The sequence below is a fragment of the Trichoderma ghanense genome (genome assembly GCF_004382785.1).
Source record: "Trichoderma ghanense strain CCMA-1212 chromosome Unknown scaffold_9, whole genome shotgun sequence".
Lineage (NCBI taxonomy): Eukaryota > Fungi > Ascomycota > Sordariomycetes > Hypocreales > Hypocreaceae > Trichoderma > Trichoderma ghanense.
The window spans coordinates 1,079,586-1,102,157 of record NW_027395672.1 but is presented as its reverse complement, the minus strand read 5'-3'; the positions used below and the strand labels follow the sequence as shown (position 1 = coordinate 1,102,157).

At 54.4% G+C, this 22,572-nt stretch overlaps 9 protein-coding genes across 9 annotated transcripts; 5 read left to right on the top strand and 4 right to left on the bottom strand.

Moving 5' to 3' along the window:
• Positions 1-32: 32 nt before the first annotated feature.
• CCMA1212_007462 (L-galactonate dehydratase) lies at positions 33-1,695 on the bottom strand (the record flags this gene model as incomplete). The annotated part of the gene is made up of 4 exons (XM_073704630.1): positions 33-333; positions 420-641; positions 720-1,506; positions 1,593-1,695. 4 exons carry the CDS (start codon positions 1,693-1,695, stop codon positions 33-35), a joined length of 1,413 nt encoding a protein of 470 aa, XP_073556978.1.
• A 611-nt stretch (positions 1,696-2,306) lies between these two features.
• CCMA1212_007461 (uncharacterized protein) lies at positions 2,307-3,750 on the bottom strand (the record flags this gene model as incomplete). Its single annotated transcript, XM_073704629.1, has 2 exons — positions 2,307-2,782; positions 3,000-3,750. Coding segments are annotated over 2 exons (1,227 nt in total), but the record flags the coding sequence as incomplete, so codon positions are not given.
• Positions 3,751-4,797: 1,047 nt separating this feature from the next.
• Positions 4,798-7,023, top strand: CCMA1212_007460 (MFS glucose transporter mfs1; the record flags this gene model as incomplete). The annotated part of the gene is made up of 12 exons (XM_073704628.1): positions 4,798-4,800; positions 4,869-4,922; positions 4,981-4,996; positions 5,055-5,332; positions 5,387-5,421; positions 5,474-5,609; positions 5,664-5,921; positions 5,978-6,009; positions 6,058-6,275; positions 6,359-6,570; positions 6,622-6,668; positions 6,726-7,023. The coding sequence occupies 12 exons, from the start codon at positions 4,798-4,800 to the stop codon at positions 7,021-7,023; spliced, it is 1,587 nt and encodes a 528-aa protein (XP_073556980.1).
• A 301-nt stretch (positions 7,024-7,324) lies between these two features.
• Positions 7,325-8,086, bottom strand: CCMA1212_007459 (uncharacterized protein; the record flags this gene model as incomplete). Its single annotated transcript, XM_073704627.1, has 2 exons — positions 7,325-7,794; positions 7,870-8,086. The coding sequence occupies 2 exons, from the start codon at positions 8,084-8,086 to the stop codon at positions 7,325-7,327; spliced, it is 687 nt and encodes a 228-aa protein (XP_073556786.1).
• Positions 8,087-8,737: 651 nt separating this feature from the next.
• Positions 8,738-9,785, top strand: CCMA1212_007458 (uncharacterized protein; the record flags this gene model as incomplete). The annotated part of the gene is made up of 2 exons (XM_073704626.1): positions 8,738-8,825; positions 8,905-9,785. The coding sequence occupies 2 exons, from the start codon at positions 8,738-8,740 to the stop codon at positions 9,783-9,785; spliced, it is 969 nt and encodes a 322-aa protein (XP_073556785.1).
• Positions 9,786-10,392: 607 nt separating this feature from the next.
• On the top strand, positions 10,393-12,333 carry CCMA1212_007457 (uncharacterized protein; the record flags this gene model as incomplete). The annotated part of the gene is made up of 1 exon (XM_073704625.1): positions 10,393-12,333. One exon carries the CDS (start codon positions 10,393-10,395, stop codon positions 12,331-12,333), a length of 1,941 nt encoding a protein of 646 aa, XP_073556886.1.
• Positions 12,334-12,945: 612 nt separating this feature from the next.
• On the top strand, positions 12,946-14,445 carry CCMA1212_007456 (uncharacterized protein; the record flags this gene model as incomplete). The annotated part of the gene is made up of 6 exons (XM_073704624.1): positions 12,946-13,128; positions 13,187-13,226; positions 13,298-13,521; positions 13,618-13,865; positions 13,933-14,063; positions 14,138-14,445. The coding sequence occupies 6 exons, from the start codon at positions 12,946-12,948 to the stop codon at positions 14,443-14,445; spliced, it is 1,134 nt and encodes a 377-aa protein (XP_073556885.1).
• Positions 14,446-14,916: 471 nt separating this feature from the next.
• On the top strand, positions 14,917-19,012 carry CCMA1212_007455 (Serine O-acetyltransferase; the record flags this gene model as incomplete). The annotated part of the gene is made up of 3 exons (XM_073704623.1): positions 14,917-15,290; positions 15,429-16,922; positions 17,386-19,012. 3 exons carry the CDS (start codon positions 14,917-14,919, stop codon positions 19,010-19,012), a joined length of 3,495 nt encoding a protein of 1,164 aa, XP_073556887.1.
• A 637-nt stretch (positions 19,013-19,649) lies between these two features.
• Positions 19,650-22,206, bottom strand: CCMA1212_007454 (uncharacterized protein; the record flags this gene model as incomplete). Its single annotated transcript, XM_073704622.1, has 2 exons — positions 19,650-22,074; positions 22,157-22,206. 2 exons carry the CDS (start codon positions 22,204-22,206, stop codon positions 19,650-19,652), a joined length of 2,475 nt encoding a protein of 824 aa, XP_073556921.1.
• Between the last annotated feature and the right edge of the window lie 366 nt (positions 22,207-22,572).

Genomic DNA, 22,572 nt, shown 5'->3' with positions numbered 1-22,572 from the left:
TCTGTACAACACCACTGGCTGTCTCATATGCCTCAAATCTGTGGCTCGTTGATAATGGCCAGCCCCTGCTCGCTCCTCCAGAAACTGCCCGTAGGGTACGTGTACTTTTCTATCGCCTCGGGCTTATACTCTACGCTGTACCCAGCATCATACGGCGTGACGAAGTGCCCATCCTTGGTCTGACAGGGCGTCTTCAGCACCTCGCGGAACGAGCTGATGTGTTCCAGCAGGCTCTTTTCGCCAGACACGCACAGATAGTTGATGAGAGCGAGATGCTGCGTGTATTCGTTCAGGCCGATGCCTCCGCTGTGAGGGACAATTGGCACGTTGAATCTGCTTAAAGCATTTCAGTAGAACTCTCTGAACGATTGCTTTTTTTGTTTGTGGAAAAGGGGGCTGTATGGGTGTTTCGGACTCACTTCTTCGCCATGAGCAACACGGCCATGACCTCGTTGACGCCGCCGAGTCTGCAGGCGTCGATCTGGCAGTAGTCGATGGAGCCGGCCTGGAGCAGCTGCTTGAACATGACGCGGTTCTGGCAGTGCTCGCCCGTGGCGACTCCGACGCCGTGCGGCTTGAGAGCCTTTCGGATGGCTGCGTGGCCGAGGATGTCATCTGGCGAGGTTGGCTCTTCGATAAACCTGGGCAGGACTCCATCAGCACGCTGTCCTGATGGCTTCAACAAAACCATAAGCGAGACGAGGAATGAAGGAACTCACAGCGGCTTGTACTTGACAAGCTGAAGCATATAGTCAATCGCCTCCGGCACGCTCCACACCTGATTCGCATCCACCATGAGCAACCGATCATACCCAATCGTGTCCCGCGCAATCTGCAGCCTCCTCTTATCATCCTCGAGGCTGCCCCCAACCTTGAACTTGAACTTGTCCATGCCCTGCGCAAGATTCGACTCAATCAGCTCCACCATCTTTTCGTCCGAAAACCCCAACCAGCCCGCCTGCGTAGTATACGCCGGCACAGCCCTACTCAACCTCGCCTCCTCCAACCTCTTGACCTTTGTCCCCTCCTGCTCACGCAGCAAAGCGACCGCCTCCTCAGGCGTAATCGCATCGAGAATGTACCTAAAATCAATACACCTCACAAATTCCTCCGGCGTCATATCCGACACAACTTGCCAAACAGGTTTTCCCAGGTACCGTCCCCAAAGATCCCAGATGGCATTCACACACGTGCTCAGACCCAGATGGACCACGCCCTTCTCGGGGCCGACCCAGCGCAGTTGGGAGTCGGAGACGAGGTGCCGCCAGGTGCGGCCCATGTTGGAGGTGAGATCTTGGAGGGTCTTGCCGACGAGGCGCTCGGCGAGCATGGAGGCGGCGAGGACGACGAGGTTGTTGCCTCGGCCGATGGTGAAGGCGAAGCCGTGGCCGGAGAGGAGGGGGGAAGGAGTGTTTGTGTGGAGGACGATGTAGGCTGCGCTGTAGTTGGGGCCGGGGTTCATTGCGTCGGAGCCGGAGAGGTCGAGGCTTGTTGGGAAGCGGAGGTCTGTGAGGATTGAATGAGGTTTATGTTTTGGGGGGTTGGTTGGTTGAGATGGGGTTGTTTGGTTGTGAGAGGGATGGTGCACGTACCGTGAGTTGTGAAGCCTGTGATTATGACCTCGGAGGCGGGAATCTGGGAGTATGGAGAGGCTCCATTGGTGGGCGTTTCTGTGTCTGTTCGTGAAGGGGCCATTGTGAATGTATTCTACGCTGTGTTGAAGATATCGCGAGTTATAATGGCAGTTGGGCGAGAAGGAGATGAACACAATCACATGGGAATTCCTGCCTATTTATACACGACGACGCTGGATCTACACTTCTATGTATCTTGCTACTAATCTGTCGGCCATCAGCTACAGCCCAGCAACGGATCAGATAATAAGTGTCTGTAGATTGATTCTCAGTGAGCCATGTATGGTGATGTCTGCAATGGCCAATCATGGTGTCTGGGCCGGCACTTCGGCTTCTCGATATTCCCGGCGGCTGTATGTCCAATACCCCAGACCCTCGAGACCGGGGAATCAGTACAAGGACATGTTTTAGATCCAGGCTAGCTTTACTCATGGTGCCGTCTTTCTGGTCAGCCCATCGGCTCGTCTAGCCGCCATTAACGGGTGGGTTTGTTTTGTACATTGGCTGGCTCATATAATAACATGGGAATTCACATAACGAGTGTCCCTCAATGGCTTTAGTGACGAGGAGGTCATGTTACAGAGTCACAGAGTACGCCGGAGCTCACGTTCAAAGCCTGGAAACCGCAAGAGACAGAATGGTTATATCCCATAGCGCCCGCCGGCAGTCTTGTCATTGATCGGCTGATGCCTTTGCGTTAAAGAAAAAGCTGCCTTGAAACGTCCCATCCCTCAGGTACTTGTCCACTGCCTGCCCTATCCGCTCCTCCAGCCGCTCCTCCGCTTCTCTCTCGCAGTCCTCCGCGTTCCTCTGAAGATCCTCTAGGGCTTCAGAGACGGTGTTTTCAAACTCGTCGATCTTCTCCTTGAGTTCTTCTTCCGCCTCGGCGTACCGGGTCTGGACGTCTATAATCTCGTGATCGATTCTGTCGTTGAGCTCTTCTAGCAACTCCAGCCTCGCTTGTGACATGGTCTGAGACGGTGCCTGGCTGCCCTCTGATGCAACCGTCTCTTCAATATGCTCAACACGGCTATCGATCTGTTCAACGCGGCTCTCAATCCGTTCAACACGACTTTCGATCCGCTGAACGCGGCTCCGAACCTGTCTAACATCGCCTTCAATCTGCGCGACACGGCCATTCACCTCGACTAGAAGGTTGTATATATCATCCAGGCGAATGTTTCTGCCATCGGGGAGCGTAGCAGTGCCCTGGGTCTTGGACGAGGCACGAGCAGGGGCAGTAACACGCCGTCGTTCAACAACATCGGGACTCGCGCATTTGCGTTTGAGTTTATCTACCAAGAACGAGTCAGCTCAGAAGGGTTGTTTGACTGGCGGGGGAGAGATGGTAAGTCATGTCCTTACTGGTGGATCGCGAAGTGTCTTCGTACGAAGGCGGACTCGCCCCGAGCCCTTTTGTATCCTTGTCGAGACTGACGACCTCACTACCTCTGCCGACATACAGGGTGTTGAGATCAGCGCGCCTTTTGTCCGTCGAGAAGCTGTGATTGACTGAGAAAAGGTTGTGAAGGGAGAGAATGAACTTCAACCCTTTTCGTGACAACTTGGCCGTGGAAAGTTGAACGTCAAGGTGTGTCACTTTGGCCAGAGCGAGCATTGATTGCAGGAGTGTATTAGTTGCCGGCTCGGATTCTAATGGCCTTCCCTTCGGTACAACAAGGTCAGGTGGCTCTTTGAGGGAGAAACTCAAGGTATCCCCAAGCTCGTCGGCTGTGACAGCGTGTATGTTCTCGGGATAGATGAACAGATAGATGCTTTCCGATCCATCAAGCGAACTGTGATGCTTGAGCTGAATACTGGCCTGTAGTCTGATGAGACCTGTGCGTTGCGATGTGTCTAGGATCACTCTGAAAGCAAGGCCTTCTCCGCTGTACGACTGGTTGGGGGTACTGTTATTATGCTCTGTCCAGACCACCCTCCTCACTTTGACCAGTGCCTTTTCGATTTGGGCTTTTGTGTTGGCGACCTTGTCCGTCCTCTGAGCAGCACCAGCACCAAAATCCGTCTCTTTGATATCAGGACAGACAACGCGGTCATGATCATCGCCAGATGAGTCGTCCCCATGCACACGCTCAAGGGCATCACGGCGTTCGACGCTGGAATGTGTTAGCCTTCAGACACAAGAGTGAGTGAGTTCTGGGAGTAGCCATGTATGTTGAAACTCAGCTGCAACCCTAGAAGAAAAAGAGTCCCGCACTCATACTGGACGGCACAGGTCCCGAGGAGAGTTATGCAAACGGCGGGCAGGCTAGAGTAAGACGTCCTTTGCAACCACAAAGGGAGCATAGGGGCCTTCTCGTCATCACCCACGTCCAACAAGATCGCGTTTCCCCAACATAACAGGCTCGCCCTCTACTACCACAGAGTCACTCAGGCACATATGAAATGACTGGTGGGAGCACAAGTAGAAGACGAGCAAGTTAACCGGCTGAGGCAGAGGCGCCTTGTCATGCAGGGAACTGTCTCCGGGAGAGTACCGGCGAGTAAGGCGACGCGTGATTCACGCAGACGGATGGCCGCGTGAACCACTAGGACAGTTTCACTGACCCGGTTGGGGAGAGGGGTTGCGTCGAGCCAAGATCGCCAGACGGACTCTCAGTTGCCATGCTGGATGAAGGAGCTGGTGATGCTGTTTTGGCGTTGACCCGGGGAGAGGACTGGCGATTGCTGAGGTGAGGTGGAAAGAGGATGAAGGAAAGCGGAGGTTGGAGCCTCGCGCTAGGGAGATTTGGTCACGTGATGCCGACCGGACTAATTTCGCTACCGCGGCAATTAGCCGATGCTTACCCAACAGCGATTGCGGGGGAATCGGGGCTAAGAATCCACGCCCCGATCAGCCCCGGACAATCAACGACCTACAGTTCTTAGTGAACTTGCTAAGCAGCGCTAGACCCTTCGCATTATTTATTGCTCCTGCTCGTATTGTATTGATGCCTGCATCTGCTTGGCTCTGCGGCCACTATTTGTGTGTCTTGGTTCTGTTGGAGCAGGCTGCAGGGTTGCTGTCCAATCAGGATGAAGGGGACGGCTCTTCGGCTTTTCGTATCTGGACGTTTTCATGTATATAACTGATGATGATCGAGTTGAATAGAGATAATAATGTCACAAGGAGCTGTTGTGATTGTCCAAGCTGAGTGACAACATGGTGAGAAAGGTAGAAATGAGTTCTTCACTTGGGGGGTTGAAACAAAAAAGTTACTTACAATATAGTAGGCAGTTTACCTCTATGGCATTGCGCCCTGCACTGGAGGGTTGGCTTTTGGATATGTAAGTTGATACTCAAAGATACAGCATGAGTATCTACCAACTAACAATGTTATTATAGGACACGGGATCAATGAGTGAGTCTCCAAAATCATGTCGAGTATTTTATATCGACTGACCCCAGCCATGACCAAGGCGGCATCTTGGCCATGCCACAGTTCTTGACCTACTTCAAAAATCCGAGCAACTTCCTCCAGGGCGGCATCACCGCATCAATCCTCGCCGGGGCTTTTGCCGGCTCTCTCCTGACGGGGGCTTTCCTGGCCGACAGACTGGGTCGGAAGAGGACCATCCTGCTGGGCTCTGCCATCTTCACGATTGGATGTGCCATCTCGGCTGCGGCGAACAATGTCGAGGCTCTCGTTGCGGGGAGAGTGATCAACGGGCTCGGCAATGGCTGCTTGACTATGATGGTAATGTCTCTTACTTTGCCGTCTACTTGCTGGAGGGGATGCTGACTTATACAGGTGACGATGTATCAAAGTGAGATTGCGCCTCGAGAGTAAGTTCCAATGCTGTTCCAATGTAGGCGAACTATGCTTACCAATGTATAGGATTCGCGGCCGGATCATCAGCGTCTTTCAGTGCTTTGTCAACTTTGGCATTCTCATTGCGTTCTGGATCCAGTACGGAACGAGCCACATCAACAGCTCTGCCTCGTGGAGGCTTCCCATGGGTCTACAGATGATTGTAAGTCTTATACCCCTGAAGAGCATTTGAGTGAGTGCGACTAATGAGAAATAGGCCACACTAGCTTTACACATTACCATGTGGTTCATGCCCGAATCGCCCAGGTGGCTTGTGCAGAAAGACAGGCAAGAAGAGGCATTGCAGGTGCTCGCCCAAGTTCATGCCGGGGGAGACGTCAACGATCCATATGTGCAAGCCGAATTGGCAGAGATTGTGGCCAAGCTTTCGTTTGAGAAGAGCCATCCGCCGCCTAGCTATTTTGACCTGCTGCTTGGATCACAACGACGCCGCATGTGGATTGGTATCGGTGTTGTATGTTCCTTCTCCTCCTACCCTATTTTCTACCGACCGGGGGCTAACAGGAAAAGCAATTCTGGCAATCGATGACTGGTATCAATGTGTAGGTCATCTTTGCACACATCATCTCGAGGTAGCTGACGTGAGGTAGAATCATGTACTACGCCGTCTTCCTCTTCCAACAAGCTGGGCTCGGAGCCATCTCTTCATCTCTCTTGGCCAATGGCCTCCAGGGCGTCGTTCTCAACCTCTTCACCTACCCAAACATGTACTACATGGACAAATGGGGCCGAAGGTTGCCCATGGTTATTGGCGGTGTGGGCATGGGCATTTCGATGATGATAATCGGCGTGCTGATGAAGGCATATGGTATGCAATGGCCCCCTTTCCCTTCTCCACCTACCTTACATATGGGTAGTACTCAATGGAAGATCAACTAACCACGGCTCCAGGTGATCCCGTCTACGATTCGCTCACGCAAAAGACCAACTTCGACTTTACGAATGCCGCTGCTTCGCGCACGGTGATCGCATTCGTGTACATATATGTTGCCGTGTTTGCAATCACCTGGGCGTGTGTCGCGTGGGTGTATCCGCCTGAGATCTTTAGCATGAGCATGCGTGGCCGTGCTACGTCCATGACGACTGCCACGAACTGGTTTATCGTAAGTTATCAACGATTCATCTACTGGAGCATCAGACTGACTCGAAGCTAGAACTTCTGGTTTGCTTTGTATATCCCCACTGCAATGGCAAAGATTAGGTCCGTCTTCCTCCATCTTCTTCGACTTACCATAGCGTACTGACATCTGCTCTAAAGTTGGAAGCTGTACATGATATTCATGGCACTGTGCTACCTCATGTCCATCGTCGTATACCTCTTCTACCCCGAGTCGGCCGGCAAAACACTCGAAGAGATGGACTTTTTGTTCTCCAAGGGACGGTCGCCGTGGACCTTTCTCGACCGCGAGGCTACAAAGATTGGGGCGCTGTTCCAGAGGGATCTTGAGCATGGCGAGGCGCTCACAGTGTTTGATGAGGACGGCATGGCTCTGAAGGATAAGGTTCGGCAGGTGGAGGATGTGGTTGAGGGTGGTGCTCATGGGGAGGAGAAGTAAGGTTGTTGAAGTCTGTTCTCCGGAACCTATGTGTGAGTCTTGTGCTTTTTTGCTCTTATATATGTAGCTTTAACGTCACTAAAATTATGTCTGGTTAATCTGAGGCATGCCCGTGGACGACATACCAGACTTAAACAGAGCGACCTCAAGATCAAGTGAAAGAAACATTGCATTATCGACTACCTGACGATGCCTAAAAGAAAATTAAAATATCAGGGCCACCGAACAGCCGAACATAGGGTTAATCGATTGTGAAAATGCACCAGATAACAAGTGGTCCGACACCATTTCCAACAGCAGTCTACTGATTATGCCCACGGACTGAGTGCATCGCTTCATCCATCTTGGATTTAGCTTTGCTCAAAGCGTGAGAGTACCAATGATTGGGCGTGGAGACTACCGCCTCAAAAGAGTCGCGTGATAGAATCAGCTTTTCTCGGCCATGATGCTGTTGCTTGGCGTGCCTAACTGCAGCTCTGAACATCTCCTCAAAGTAATGTGCGTTCCAACAAAGGCCAGTAAGGGGACCACAGTCCGTGTGAAGAAGAGTCTTGATGTAGCTGAGGATACCCTCGCAGTCGGCTTCGATGCGGCCATCCGAGGTGATCTTATCCAGCCGGTTTCGGCATTCATGCCTGAGGTCTTCCCACTCTACCAGCCTAGGGTCTTCTTGGACATGATAGAGAGAATCTAAACGCCTGTGGAAGGCTTTACAGGTCCTTTTCGTGAAGCCGATCATGCCGGTATACTTATTGGCCTCTTGGAAGAAGGCTGCGCGATAGGTAAGTATTCAAGTTCCGTCATAATGCTTATGCTGCCAGATTTGCATGAGCTGAGGGTACATACCATCCTCCGCAAGGGTATTGCCGTTCACTCCTGGCGGGTCACTGCCAGCAGGCAGTTCCAACAGAGGAGTGGATGTTCGAAGGCCTTCGATATTGTTTGCACCGCTTGGACCATCGTGGCCTTCCTTTGGCCTCATCACGGCTGTGTAATCAAGGGCTGATGGCTCTCCAAGGTAGGCAGACTGATCTGAGGGCACAGGAACGTTCTCTGTTCCCATGCTCGTGACAGAGCACCCTTGAAGACTGACAACGGGTGCGGGACTTGGATGAGAAGAGAAAAATGACAAATTTTGGGGAGGATAAAGTTGCGCAAGACAGCCATTATATGTTTGTAGGTCCAGATTGGCGTTTCGCAAACAGTTCACATATTCGGACTCTTTCTTTGTGCGACGTGTTTTGACCCAAACCCTCTGGTTGAAAGGGACAAGCGAATGATTGGTCGTCTGTAGCAATCAAGTGCTATTAATATTTAACAGCATAAAGAGAAAGCGCAAATAAGAAGAGATGCAGCTTTCGCAAACAATGTCGACCTCCATCTCAACTTGGAGATTGTTGGGGAAAGGGGCAAGCAAGCAGTGTCCAAGACATTACAGGTTTGCGGACAAACAATACTTTCCTCTATCTCTAGGCAAACTCCACTGGAATTGAAAGAGCCGCAAACTGTTTTCCCATCTTTCTCGTCAAGCAACTCAGAATTCATAATCTTCTCAGCCTTTTCTTTCTTGGTCCGTATCACATCGTCTTGTGGCATATATAAGTCTGCAGCTTGCCCAGTTACCCTTCAAAGGCTGCATACCTAGACTCGAATGGTATGAGTAATACCAGAGTGATATCTCTGAAACCTCTCAATCGTCAAAGCCAGGGTCGATATGTCTTCCCATCGCGAGCTGAGAGACAATCCTGATAACACCGAAGCGCCAAAGGGTGCGCGGTTGAACGCGGTTCTCGACGTCCCTGGTGAGTTGGCAATATCTCTCGAAAGCGGACCAATCTTGCTCGTCAATTTTCTAATTTCCTTTCGGCTGTCTAATAACAGGGACGGAATCAGAGCCCCAGGTTCTCCGACAACATGCAGCCAGGCCTCCGCCACCCGGCAGATCCTTTCAGAACGGGATTTGGGCCGACGAGATCAAGCAGCTGCTTGCTATCGAGCACCCGGTCGGCAAACCAGAGGCGTTGCCCTGTTACAAAGCGGCGATTAAAGCAGCGTTCAAATACAACCTTGAAGAGTTCCGACAGCATTTTCCTGATCATGAGTGGGCTGAGCCATTAGTTTCCATGGCCACCAATCCAACCTTTAAGAAATGGCTTGAGCACCCTGACTCGCAGTTTCTCGTGGTCCGAAAAAAGGAGAAAGCTTCACCCGATTATGCCCTTTGGACTCTCAGCTACGCGTTACTTGGCCTGGGAGACGAGGAGAACCAAGAAGAGATCGCACGGCAGATTGCCTTCTTCTGCGGGAGTCACCTGCACAAGACTGGGATCCGAGACTCTTCCCAGTTGATCATGCGAGAAATCACTCACCAGATACTTGAATTACTTGAATTTTTAGAAGGAGAGAAATGGTTGGGTTGCGATGATACCGACTTCATCGCAGTTCGTACAAAGTTGGAGCAGAAGGACCCGGATACCATACTTTCTGCCTTGAGGATGATCGTAACCAGCATGATCGATGGCACGATGTACGTGTTCATAGATGGCCTCTGTAGATACGAGGGGACACCATTCGAAGAGGGAGCGAACGCAACGATCAAAGCCTTGAATGACTTGGTCAACGACATGGTTGGTCCTCGAATGCCGCGGATCAAGGTGCTCATAATCCAACCGTCACCCCAACAGCAGAAAAGCTGGGGCTTTGAAGCGGAGACGATCAAAGTTGGATGTTGGGAGGAGAAAGACATCGCGGTGAAAGAATGAAGGGTCTGCTGAGGGCGAGCACGTACTAGAAGATAGGCGATGGGCACGCAGACTGATCAATTGGCAAGAATACATGTGTGAGTTATACCAATGTCTTTGTCTCCTCTATAAAGTGAGCAGAATCGTTTGTGTCCGAGGTGCCACTAGCTTAAGAGACGGACGCTTTGCGAACAAACAAAATGGATGTGGAATCTCTTGGCGTGTTAGGGGGGAAGAGGTAGTACATGATGCTGTATTTCATTGTCAGACTGCTTCTCAACGCCTCATCAACAGTTGAAGATTCCCTCAATAGGTATTATGGATAGCATCAGGCTGATGAGATAAGAGAAGGTACATGAGAAGACGGTCAGCGTGATTGCTAGCAACTGCCAGTGTCGCATTCACTCCCTCGCTCCTGCCTGGCAATCTTCGCCTCGTGAATCCCCACCTACTCTCTTCCTCTCCTCACTTGTTCTTTTCCCTCTTCAACTGCTTCATCTCCTACTCTTCATTTTGCGCTGCTGTATTTTATCGCATTTATTGTTGGCCCAGCATTACCCAAGCTCTTCATCTCCAGCCTCTCGATTCGCCTCTCGCCGCGTCCGTCATCGACCTGCGAGACGCCAGAATGGACCGCCTCCCAGCCGAGTTATTGCTGCAGATTATGGGAGACAACAGCATCAAAAAAACAGACCTCAGGCAGCTCCGTCTCGTATCTAGACAGGTCTCGGCTGCGGCCACAAGCCGCTTGTTCGCCCGCATCTCCATGTCGAAGCTCCATTCTGACAGGGAGGCGTTTTTCAACATCGCGGCGCAACCGCATCTCTCTGCGGCTGTCCGATCAGTGACCTGGCTGGAACTGGCCGAGGACGACACCGATCTCCCATACATTGCGTATCCCCCTGCTTGGCGGCTCAGATTGCCCCGAGATAGAGTTCCAACTGCTGACGATGCTGACGACTTCGATTTCCTCCTTCGCCGCTTGCCACCCATGGCTCGTGCCTTGTTCTGGCTTCCATTCGAAAACTTCAAGTCATACCGCAGGGGAACTGAGAAGAGGACAGAAGCTATTCGCGCCTTTATGCCCGACTTCTTTGCGGCACTTGACCAGATGCCCAACTTGAGAGAGTTCGCCTCGCGGCCGATGCATCCCGCGCGCAAACTCGTCCAGCCGTCAGGGCTCTCGACACCACTGTATCCATTGACATGCCAAACGTTCCGCCAAAGCAAGTGCAAGAAAACGATGCAGCGTAACGATGGGTTCTGCACATTCATAATACCATATATAGCACACAGAGTCAGCCTTGGGACGGATACTCTTGCGCCCATTACTCGACTGTATCTGGTCGACGAGGGCGAATGGTCATTCGTTCCGAGGATAAATCCAGGCGTTGTCAATAGTTTTCGCAATCTCAAGCATCTCGAACTTTGCATCTCTCACTGCCAAAACTTGCGTCATCTGAAAAGGCTCGGCCGATGCCTTGGGGCAGCGACAGCCCTTGAAGAACTACGGTTATGTTTCGAGCGCGACGCCGAGATCTATGGCTCAGAGGTATTTGACCTTATCTTTCAGCGCAGATACGAACATCCAAGGCTACGGGACATAACGCTTGTTGCGGTACCTTTTTCAGCCCTTCAGATACTCCTTCTCATCAACAGAACTGCTAGCTCACTGAAACGACTGACATTTGACAACTGCGCTGTCCCCGGACGACTGATATACGCGCTTCAGCTGATACCGAATCTATGGTTGGAGAGCTTCGCCTCGGTTTCAGCCACGGTCCTGCATGAGGCAGAAGACGAACTTGAGAATACCATCTGGCTGATGACGGAGGCACACGCTTTGTCCGTCATCAGAGGCCAATCAATGTTCGATGGTGCTTTTGAGCTCGGCCAGGCCATTGCCGGAAGAACCATCTACCTCTATACTCACTTTTATGCGCCTTCGTTGTTGAGATCATCCTGTTTTGACCGTCACAATCATCTCCCACAGCCCGTGGTCGAGTATTTGGAAGTCAAAGATTGCGACGATGCAAACTACAACGGCGATGGATGGGAAGACGACGGGACGGATACTGAGGAAGCCTCTGGATCGGATGACGGGCTGGCCGATGCACCTCCGGACTTAGTCAGGAACATCGACGGGTCTGACAGCCATGACTCGGGCAGCGATCCTGCTTCGCACAAGGAGACCGCGGCAGACGCGTCCATTCAGAAGATGCTCGACACGGCGCCGCGGTGGGAATTTGGTATTGGGCGTGACGGCACGGCTTGCTGCTGGAGAGTCACGGCGGTGCGTTCGTCGCACCAAGGCTATCCGACGAGGCTTTGGCGATTCTTTCACCGCAATGGGGAGCAAGCCATTGGTGACGAGCCCCTCGAATTCTGGGACGACTGGGAGGGAAGCCAGTCCGGAGACACCTATGAACCGACGCCGTTTGGGCGCGATCTGTATGCATTCACGTTGAAACATGGCTTGGAGGGCGTGACAGAGGTTCCTCGGGAGTGGGAGGCCAAGGACATGGGCGACCTGTTGAAAGAGCCGCCTAAATCTGGCCAAGGTCGCTGATACGTCATCTGTACCAAAGAGCGCATTGACGGCGAACGCAGCAGTTATCGGTCCATTATCCGGCTGCCCCTCGGTCTCGACGGGTATCCGGGCACCGGATTTGGCCAGCCTACAAGTTGCCAATGACAGCTTGCTGACTTCTCAGATCGAGGTGGCTGGCCGAGCAGCCAATGGGGAGCTCATGGGAGCATCGCCGGCGGGCAAAGATGTGCCGGGCATCGCGATGCTTAGCGGACGCACTAGGAAGCCAGAAATGGGATCATTGATCGTGATAGTAGTGTCAATGGCTGCGCGTTCTGTGGTGGACGGATGGCGCGAAGCTTATTGCAATCACCGTCGAGAGCCACGCCACAAGAGAGAAGATCTATTTGTCCGATGAGGCGTGCTGTCATGGCCGCGCGGGCCGAGTTTGATGCTGTCAGTACTTCGTAAGGCTAAATTGTTTCATAGGTCCAGCATGTATCAGTCCAATTCGTTCTTCATCATTTCATTCACTCGTTTGCCTCTCGTTCTGGTCGCTCTTCCATCTCCGGTCTCTTCGATTATGATACGTTTCTCATGAGGCCTCACAAGGCGCATAAGAAGGAGAGAGGGACAAGCGCGTGGCCCGTCATGGCTTCTCTGGGCCCCCCGCCACCTGGAATCGACCTTCACGAGAGCAGAGTGGGCGACCTGGTTGCCTCTTGGGCGTCGACATGGAGCTTAGCAGTGGTATCCGTGATGCTGCGCGTCGTGTGCCGGAAACTTGCAAAGATTCGGCTCTGGCTGGATGACTGGTTTATCATCACATCTCTGGTATGACGTCCCCTCCCTTGCCGAAAGAGTGGACGTTGACATGACGTGCCGGCTGCAGCTGTTTTCCGGCGGCTTCATGTTTACAGTCACAATATACAGTAAGTTTAGGCGAGCCTTCTACCTGGCTTCGGAGTACAAGATGGGATTCTAACGACGCGCGTCTCATTAGTGGTGGATAATGGGATGTGCAGGCATATATGGGCAGGCCCAGCGGATGCCACTCGGGATTGGGCGCTGGGACTCTTCACGACGGAATTCACGTATACCCTGAGTCTGGTGTTTATCAAGTGGTCGATTCTTGCTTTTTACTGGCGCATCTTCAGCATCCAGCTTCTCGACAAGTTGTTCCTTTGGATCCTGGCCGGGATGGTTGCGTGCTGGGGAGTTGCTGCTGTATGACCCCTTCTCTCGCAACCTTCAGATGCTGGACGCTTTATTTTCTGCGTGAGAGTAAGGCGGAGAACGACGAGCTGATTTGCTTTTGGCCAGATTCTTACTTCCATATTTCAATGCGTTCCGATACCTGCCCTCTGGCAACAGTTCGACCCGGTCCATCCCACCGACCCAGACACGTTCACATGCGGCGTCAACATTCACAACCTCTTTATCGGAAAGGCAGTCCCTCGCATTGTCACGGATGCGCTCATACTAATCTTTCCGCTGCCTTATATATGGCATCTGCACCTGCGCTTGTCGCAAAAGATTGCGACGGTTTGCATCTTTCTCATGGGAATTTTGTGAGTTTTGCGCTCATCTTTCTAATACGGAAGATGAACGTTCCTGTGTTAACATGGAGACCTATAGCGTCAGTATTGTCTCGATTGTTCGCTTCGTGTTTGTGCTCGAGGTTGATCTGGAGAGCCCGGACGTGACGTGGGATCAATGCACGGAAATGTTATGGACAGGTATCGAAATATATATTGGCACCGTTTGCGGTATGCTTTTTTCCTTTCTCTATCCCCTCTTGCAATCTTCTCTGTATGTTGGACTGACTAGGTATACGTGCCAGCTTGCCTTCCATCGCTCAAGCCGCTGCTGAATCTCATGCTCTACGGAAACATTCACCCAAGATCGCATCGACCCACGGCCTCGGACGCCGAAGTCATGCTTGAAATAGCAGAGGCAACAAAGCGGAGGTGTCGTCAACCGTCGAACCCGAACGTGTCAAGCTCGTATATCTTTGCTTCGGCAAGGGGAGCCGTGGAGGACGCGCGGGCGGATGAGCGGTTGTCTGAGAGTGTGACGGGGAGTGTGCCGGATGAATCGCCCACGAGGGAGATGGAAGCTGTTGGGGAGCATTCGAAGGATTGTGGGTGAGGGGACACAGTGTCTGGTGGTGAGGGACGATGTTGTACCTATATGGCGGTATATACTACTCGTGATCACCTTGTTAGATTGCTTTCATCAGAATCATGAGACATCTTCAAGGTTGGGGAATGAGTTATCAGGTTAGTGTTGCAACAAGGTATAATGACCAAACTTCTGACACTTTACAGGGCTCAATTAACATGAGGAGAATGGATTCTGATTATGCCTGCCCCTTCTTGTTTAGAAATCACTGGTGTGCCTTGAGCAGAATGGCGAAAGGATGATGGCGCATATTTTTTCGCTCTGTGCAAAGTGCATGGTATAAGTCGCCCACCAAATGAGGACTGCAGAGTGGCGAAGCATCTCGTTCCAGATCGGATGGTGTTGCCTAAACCATCGTTCTGTCAGCGGGGTTGCCGGCTCACGAACCTCTCTTTGCTGACCTGTTCTCTCACTACTCACATCTTCGTCAAGGCAAAAATGAGTCTTCCCACAGAGCCACCGCATTCATGCGCCCTCTGCCAATCCCGCTTCACGCTCACCTATGGCAACTACCCCTCCCCCAACGGCTGGTACAAGCTCATTGACGAGAACTACTACGCGACGGGCGAGGCATACGTCTTCAACGTTGCGTACCGCGAGGCCGTTTCGCTGGCGGAGCAGGGCTGCGCGCTGTGCGCGTGGCTGGTTTCTGCTTCGTTGCGGAGGGAGGACACGTGTGATGAGAGTTTTCTGAGGGGGTATTTTGCGCATAACTCGAGGGAGGTGATTGTGCTTGATTGGGTGCTTGAGGTGGATGATTGGATTGATGGGGGGAACCTGGGGAGGAAGGTTGTTGTTTGTGCGGAGGAGAGGTGAGTTTTACTTTGTTTTATTTGTTTTTTTGACTTGATCAGGGGAGAGAGTGATTCGTTAGAGTGCTTGTGTGGGGATGGATTGAGGAAGCTGATGATGGGTTGAAGTGAGTTGGCGGCGAAGGAGGTTGCTTATAGGTTGCCGAATTTGGATCCGTCGTCTGATGAGACGGTGGAACTGATGAAGGGATGGCTCCGAGAGTGTTTGACTACGCATGTCGAGTGCCAGGAGCTTCAAAGCAGTAATAAGTCTTCACAGGAAGCAGCATCAGGGCCTCGCCGGCTTTTACACCTCTCTGGAAGCACGGAAGCTCCTCGAGTGCGACTCTGGCAAAACTCGGCTTCCGGCGCTTTACTAGAGTATGCGGCACTGAGCTACTGCTGGGGCGGCGACCAAGCCGTCAAGCTGAAAGACGAGCTGGTGGACTCTTGGGCAAAGGGCATCCCGTACGAAGAGTTTCCAAGGACGATTCAGGATGCCGTGTGGATGACAATGGGCCTGGGCTTGGAGTACCTCTGGGTGGATGCGTTGTGCATCATACAGGATTCCGAGCAGGACAAGGCGGAGCAGATTTCGCGCATGGCGGAGATTTACGAACAGGCCTACGTTACCATCTCGGCGGCTCGAGCGACGGCTGCTCCCGAGGGCTTTCTGCACAGTCGGTACATTGCTGGGGAGAAGGGGTTTCGCATGCCGTTTACCTGTGAAGATGGGCAGATGAGTGAGGCGGTGCTGTGGCAGGGGAGAGAGCCGGATGCGTGGGAGCCCATTGACCAACGGAGCTGGTGTCTGCAGGAGTCGATCCTGTCGCCGCGGGTGCTCGAGTTTGGGACGCACAACGTTCGTTTGCGCTGCGCACGGAGTCGCGCGGAGGAGGCTCAGCTGCGGTGCGACGGCTGGGTTGGGCATTCCAAGACGTTTGCGCAGCTCGGCATGACGCAGCCGCTCGTGTCGAGCATCGACTGGAAGAGCCTAGACGAGCCGTACGAGTTCGTCCAGGTGTGGCAGATGCTGGTGTCGCACTACACGCGCCGCGGGCTGGGCTGGTACCAGGACAAGCTGCTGGCGATATCGGCGATTGCGCGCAAGATGAGCCGGGTGACGGGCAGCAAGCGGTACATTGCGGGCCTGTGGACGGAGCACCTCGGCGAGATGCTGCTGTGGCATCCGAACCATGGGCCGGACGCGAAGGAGAAGGCGAGGCGGCATGCGACGTATGTTGCGCCGTCGTGGTCGTGGGGGTCGTGTAGCGGGGAGATTGATTTCTGGTTGGGCTCGGCGATGCATTTGCTTGAGTTTGTGGGGTGTGAGGTTGATACGGCGATTCCGGGGGATGAGTTTAGTGCTGTTGTGGGGGCGAGGCTGGAGTTGAGGACGCTGGTGATGAGGGCGACGATGAGGAGGGGAGATGGGGAGTGGTTGGGGGGAGGGGGGATGTGGTTTCTTTGGGATGAGGAGGTGGGGAGTGAGGTTGATGGGTCGTTGATGCTTGATGTTGAGGATGAGGGTGAGGAGAGTGGTGGTGAGTTTGCGTGTGAGGGGGGGGAGGAGGTGGTGCTGGCGCTGGTTCAGACGCAGGACGCGCTGGTGTTGAAGAGGAAGAAGGGGGAGGAGGAGGAGGAGGAGGGCGTGTATGTGAGGATTGGGGTCTACAGGGAGGGGACGAAGGGGGCTGATCAGGATAGATGGGTGATGGAGAGTGTTGTCATTGTTTAGGTGAGAGGTGAAGGTGATACTAAGGTGAGGATTAGTGACGATGATGGTGTTGATGGTGTTTATGATTTCACTGATTGGTTGACATCTCTAGTCCAAATAGCGTCAGAGCACGTGAAATGGTGTGCGAGGCCCGATGCTCCGCAGCCCCACGCCGATGAACCGGCCCTGCAAGCAATTCACTGCGCTTCCCCCATTACCAAGCAAATAAGAACCTCTTTGACCCCGGATTTCACTCAAAAGACGATCGGAATGTAGATATTCTCCCTCGTTCATCTCAGGTTTCACCCCCCGGAAAAGGGTCATCGTTTTTTTGGACGAGATTCAGTGAGAGTTTTGCTGGTGCTTGCTTGCTTGCTTGCTGCAAAAGATGAGGTCCAGTCAGGCGCTCCGATTGGTCGCCCACCGGCCGCTTCTGTCGCCGTCACGGCCGGCCTTGGCCCGGCTCACCTCGGCTTCAAGCTCACTCTCATCCGCGTCATCGCCGTTCTCGACGACACGCTTCGCATCATCTTCTTCATCACCCGCATCAGCATCAGCATCAGCATCCGCCTCGTCAAACCCGGCCCTCGCATTCCCCTGCCTCGACGCCATCGAATCCCGCTCCGCCCGTCTCAGCGCCACCTCTTCACCATCTTCAACCTCATCCTCCTCATCCTCATCCTCATCACCCTCCTCCTCAGCAGGCCCCGAACCCGCCTACACCTCCGGCGCAACCCAGACCTTCCACTGCGACTCCCCCCTCCTCCTCGACTGGGGCGGCGTCCTCCCCTCCTTCACAATCGCCTACGAGACCTGGGGCCGCCTCAACGCCGACCGCTCCAACGCCATCCTCCTGCACACCGGCCTCTCCGCCTCGTCCCACGCGCGCTCCAACGAGGCCAACCCAGCCCCCGGCTGGTGGGAGAAATTCATCGGCCCCGGCGCGCCCCTGGACACGGACCGGTTCCATGTCATCTGCACCAACGTCATCGGCGGGTGCTACGGCTCGACGGGCCCCAGCAGCATCGACCCGGCCAACGGCGAGACGTACGCCACCCGGTTCCCCATCCTGACGCTGCACGACATGGTGCGCGCCCAGTTCCGGCTGCTCGACCACCTCGGCATATCCCGCCTCTACGCCAGCGTCGGCTCCAGCATGGGCGGCATGCAGTCCCTCGCCGCGGCCGCCCTCTTCCCCCAGCGCGTCGCCCGCGTCGCCTCCATCAGCGGCTGCGCGCGTAGTCACCCTTACAGCATCGCCATGCGCCACACCCAGCGCCAGGTCCTCATGATGGACCCCAACTGGAACCGCGGCTTCTACTACGGCCGCGTGCCCCCCCACGCAGGCATGAAGCTCGCCCGCGAGATCGCCACCGTCACGTACCGCTCCGGGCCCGAGTGGGAGCAGCGCTTCGGCCGCCGCAGGGCGGATCCGACCAAGCCGCCCGCCCTGTGCCCCGACTTCCTCATTGAAACGTACCTCGACCACGCCGGCGAGAAGTGGTGCCTCAACTACGACCCCAACAGCCTGCTCTACGTCAGCAAGGCCATGGACCTCTTCGACCTCGGCCACGAAAACCAGATGGCCACGCAGGCCCGGCGCAAAGCCCGCGAAAACGCCCTCGCCACGTCCCCCTACGACGCCTCCTCTTCGCCCCAGTGCAACCTCACCCTCCCCAGCGAGCCCTACCAGGAACAGCCTGATTCCTCATCATCATCATCATCATCATCCCAGAGCACCACCACCTCGGTCAACAACAACGCTGACTCCTCCTACCGTCCCCCAGAGGACCTCGTCAAGGGTCTCTCCCCGCTGCGCGACATCCCGACGCTCGTCATGGGGGTGGCTAGTGACATCCTCTTTCCCGCGTGGCAGCAGCGCGAAATCGCAGAGGCCCTGCGGCTGGGCGGCAACCGCAGCGTTACGCACGTCGAGCTGAGCGAGGAGACGAGCCTGTTTGGGCACGACACGTTTCTGCTGGATCTGAAGAATGTGGGCGGGAACCTGAGGCTGTTCCTTGACTAGAGAAAACAGGGGGGTGGTGAGGATTGGATGACGGAAGAAGTTGGCTTGAAAGACGGGGAGCTGGAGCGGGAGATGCCGTTGATGTAGACCATTGTATATACTTTTCTTCTCCGCGTTTAGATATGTTTTGTCTGTGTACGTCTCTGCAAACGCCCGTCAGCAAATCTGCTTCTTCAGCTCACAATCTCAAGCATCAAAAGGGGAGAAAATGCAAAGAATATCCTTTTTCTTCTGGCTCCATTCCTCCAGACACCCCCATGCATATACACATCCCTCTGTGCAATTCTCTCAAGACACTACCTATACTGATACACGTCCACCCAAGAATACCTTAACAAATAAAAGCAAATCACTCCTTTCCCACAAAATAGCCTTGCATATTTGTCTGCGATAATCGACTCAAATACTAGTCCAGCTGGCGATTGTTGTAACATGTAACACTTCTGCATACGCAGAAGAAACGAATGACGAGAATGTAACAAAGATTTGTCAACGCTTGCAAAACGCATCAAAAAACCAAGATCCTGCTCCGTCATTCCATGTCAACACGGTCGTTAGATACACCCAAACGAGCAACAAAACAGAGAGAGAGAGAGAGAGAATAAAAGAAAGGAAATAGCGAATGAATAGGAAGCTTTTAGATAAATGTCGATCCCGAAGGAGAATACACGCTGTTGGGCGTCAATGGGCCCTTGTCCCTCGTGAGCGAGGGCGGCAGGTTGATGGGAGAGGGCGTCGGTCGTGGTGGAGCCTTCTTTGCCTCAACGCGTATGACGGGACTCGGTTTCATGGCCGGGCTTGGCAAGTCATCAATGGTAAACTCGTTGGCGAGAGGAGACGGCTGAGGTGCATCAAATGACAGCTCAAACGACTTGGCAAAATCCTCGCTCGACGCCGAGATGGCCTTCTCCAGGGAGGGAAACGTCGGGCTGGGAATCCGTGGCGCCACGTCCGACGTGGGCGTGGAAAGAGACCAGTCCGGCGAGGTCGGTCGATGACCCCGGGGGCTTCGCGGGAGCACCGGGCTGCCCCGTGTCTCTGATCGGTCCAAGCGCAAGGCTCCCCACTTGGAAAAGGATCGAGGGCTCCGACTGTTGGCTCGTACCTCCGGAGAGTCGCCGGCCGCCATCGGGGGGCGAAGAGGTTGTCGTCCTCGAGGGAGACCTTTCATGATGGGGAACTCCCCTTCCATGGGCGTCCGGGAAGCAAAGGGGCTCAGGGGCACGCGGTCTACCGGTGGCCGAGGCGCCTCGTGGGAGCGCATGTAGTTGTCGTCATCTACAGCAGGTCCAAATGGGCTGCGTGGACTCTGCGTGGGCGTCTCCATCCGTGACATGAGGCTAGAGAATGGAGCCGGGGACATGGATTGCAGGGGCTGCGGGGGGCCGCGAGCGCGTGAATCAGACGTCATGCGCGTGTTGAACCCCTGGGGCGTGGAGGGCACGAACGAATTCAAGACTGGGCCGAGGGCGACTGGGGATTCAATGTTCGCCTGGGACGGTCTTCGGATGATTTGTCGAGGGCTTTCGATGCCAGCTGAGACGGCCGAGGGCGAAGGCAGCGGTTGGTGCTGATTCATGGAGGGAGTCTCCCAGTCCTCATCTGGTATGGCCACCTTGAGGCGCTGAGGGCTGCCAACTCGTTCGCCTGGCTGCCGCGTCTGATATTGATAGGGCGCTTGATGCCAGGCCTGGTACGGCTGCGAGCTCGTGGTCGGTGACGCCACTGGCGATGCCATAGGAGAGGCAACGGGTGACGCCATGGGCGAGGCATAAGAAGCAGTTTCACTTGGCTCAGTTAAGCCATCGCTGGCAGCATCATCGGCATCCTCTCCACCCATGGATCCCTGGGCGTTGGCGGCTTCTTCTTCATCGTCATCGGCGTTCTGAACCTCCCTGAACGGATGCGGTCCCTTCATCCGGATGGGGCTCTCCACCAGTTCCAAGCCAAGCGTTCCCACAGCCACGGGGCGCTGCTTCGTCACCTCGTCGCCAAAGTCGAAGTCGGAAAAGTTGCCGGCAAGTCCTTCTTTCGGGTGCTGCTGCTGTCGATGCTTTTCCAGGTCTGCCGCCTCAATGGCCATTGTGAAGCTCCTCCTCCGGGGTGACAAAAACGTCAGCGTGTCTCGCTTCGCCTGAACGTTTCGAATGACTGGGGATGCCCGCTTATCTTCGCTTTTGCGCGATGTAGACGAGGACGGGCTGGGCAGCATCGCAGGGCCGTGTCCGTTGGCGAACCCCGGGGGAATGAACTGGCTTGGCGGTCTGTATGTGTCCGCCTCATCTTCCGGCTCATCATAGTCCATCTCTGCCGCTGCTTCCAAGTCGGTCTCTTCGTCCGACTCCGCACCAGTCTCTCCGCCCGGCGAGGTCAAAGGAGGCCATTGGTCTTCGGTTTCGACTGATTGAGGAGGAGATGGATATCCCGCGTATCCCGATCCACGAATTCCAACATCGGGCCCAGGCTCCCCAAAGTCGGCAAACTCGTCCAAACTGCTCGAATCGTTTTGTGCCGGCTCCGGCTGCGGTTCCGGTAGAGGTTTCACTTCGGTTTGGCTCAAAGGGCTCCTATTCCCCGCCGCCCGAGTACTGCCGCTTCCCGAACGACTCATTGACTTCGACATGCTTCCGGGCTTTTTGTTGAAATGAACATCTAGAGGATTCACCCACTCCGACCCCTTGGAGCCAGGAGGGGGCGACGGCATTCCAGGCCGACGGCTGCCGTCCACGCCAAAAGGATCCGGTACGGCAAGGTTGGTCATGCTCGCGTTCATCTTCATCCAGGGCTTGAAGCTACTGCCATCGATTCCGTGGCGCAAACTGGTCTCGCTGGGTTTCCGAGGCACGGAGAGATCGACCATGGACGCTGCCGCAGGGATGCCCTTGAACGTCGCGCGCCAGGTCGAATTTCGCTTGGTGGAGGTGGAAGTGCCTGGTCGCGGCGGCTGCTGCGGCCTCGGGAACTTGAAGCTGTCATTCGGGTTGACCTGGCCATCGGTGTTCCATCGTCGCGTTGTCGGCTGTGGCTGCGGCGAAAGCTGTTTCTTGTCGGACTGCTTGCTCCTGCGTTGACATCATTAGTCGGTTGCAAGAGGAGCCTGATGGCTGGAAAGGAGAGCAGAAGAGAGAGCAGGAGTCGTCTTACGGGGACTTCTTCTTGTCGCTGCCGAATCTGAGGCCAAAGAAGGATACCATCTTGCAGCGACTGGGTTCCGGACCCGACAACTCCTTCAGCGGCTCCCGACAACAGCAAGATCACCCGCTCGTGTTGCAGTCTCTGGATTCTCCGTCCTCGCCGTGGCTACAGCAAGATGCCATGAACAGGTGAAAGGCTTCCCTCAACGGTAGCTCGAGTTGGCGTATTGCAGCTTCTGGTGGAAGACGGGATAGAACAGGATCGGCGGGTTAGGATAGGGCAGACCAGAATCGTATAGGGCCAGAGTTGGCTTTGTGGCTTGTATGCTGTACTCCAGTAGGTACCTAAGCAGGTAACGATTGTATGCGATTTGTGCTGTATGTGTTGTGTGATAGTAGGTAGTTACGGTGTGGTCTGGAGTAGAA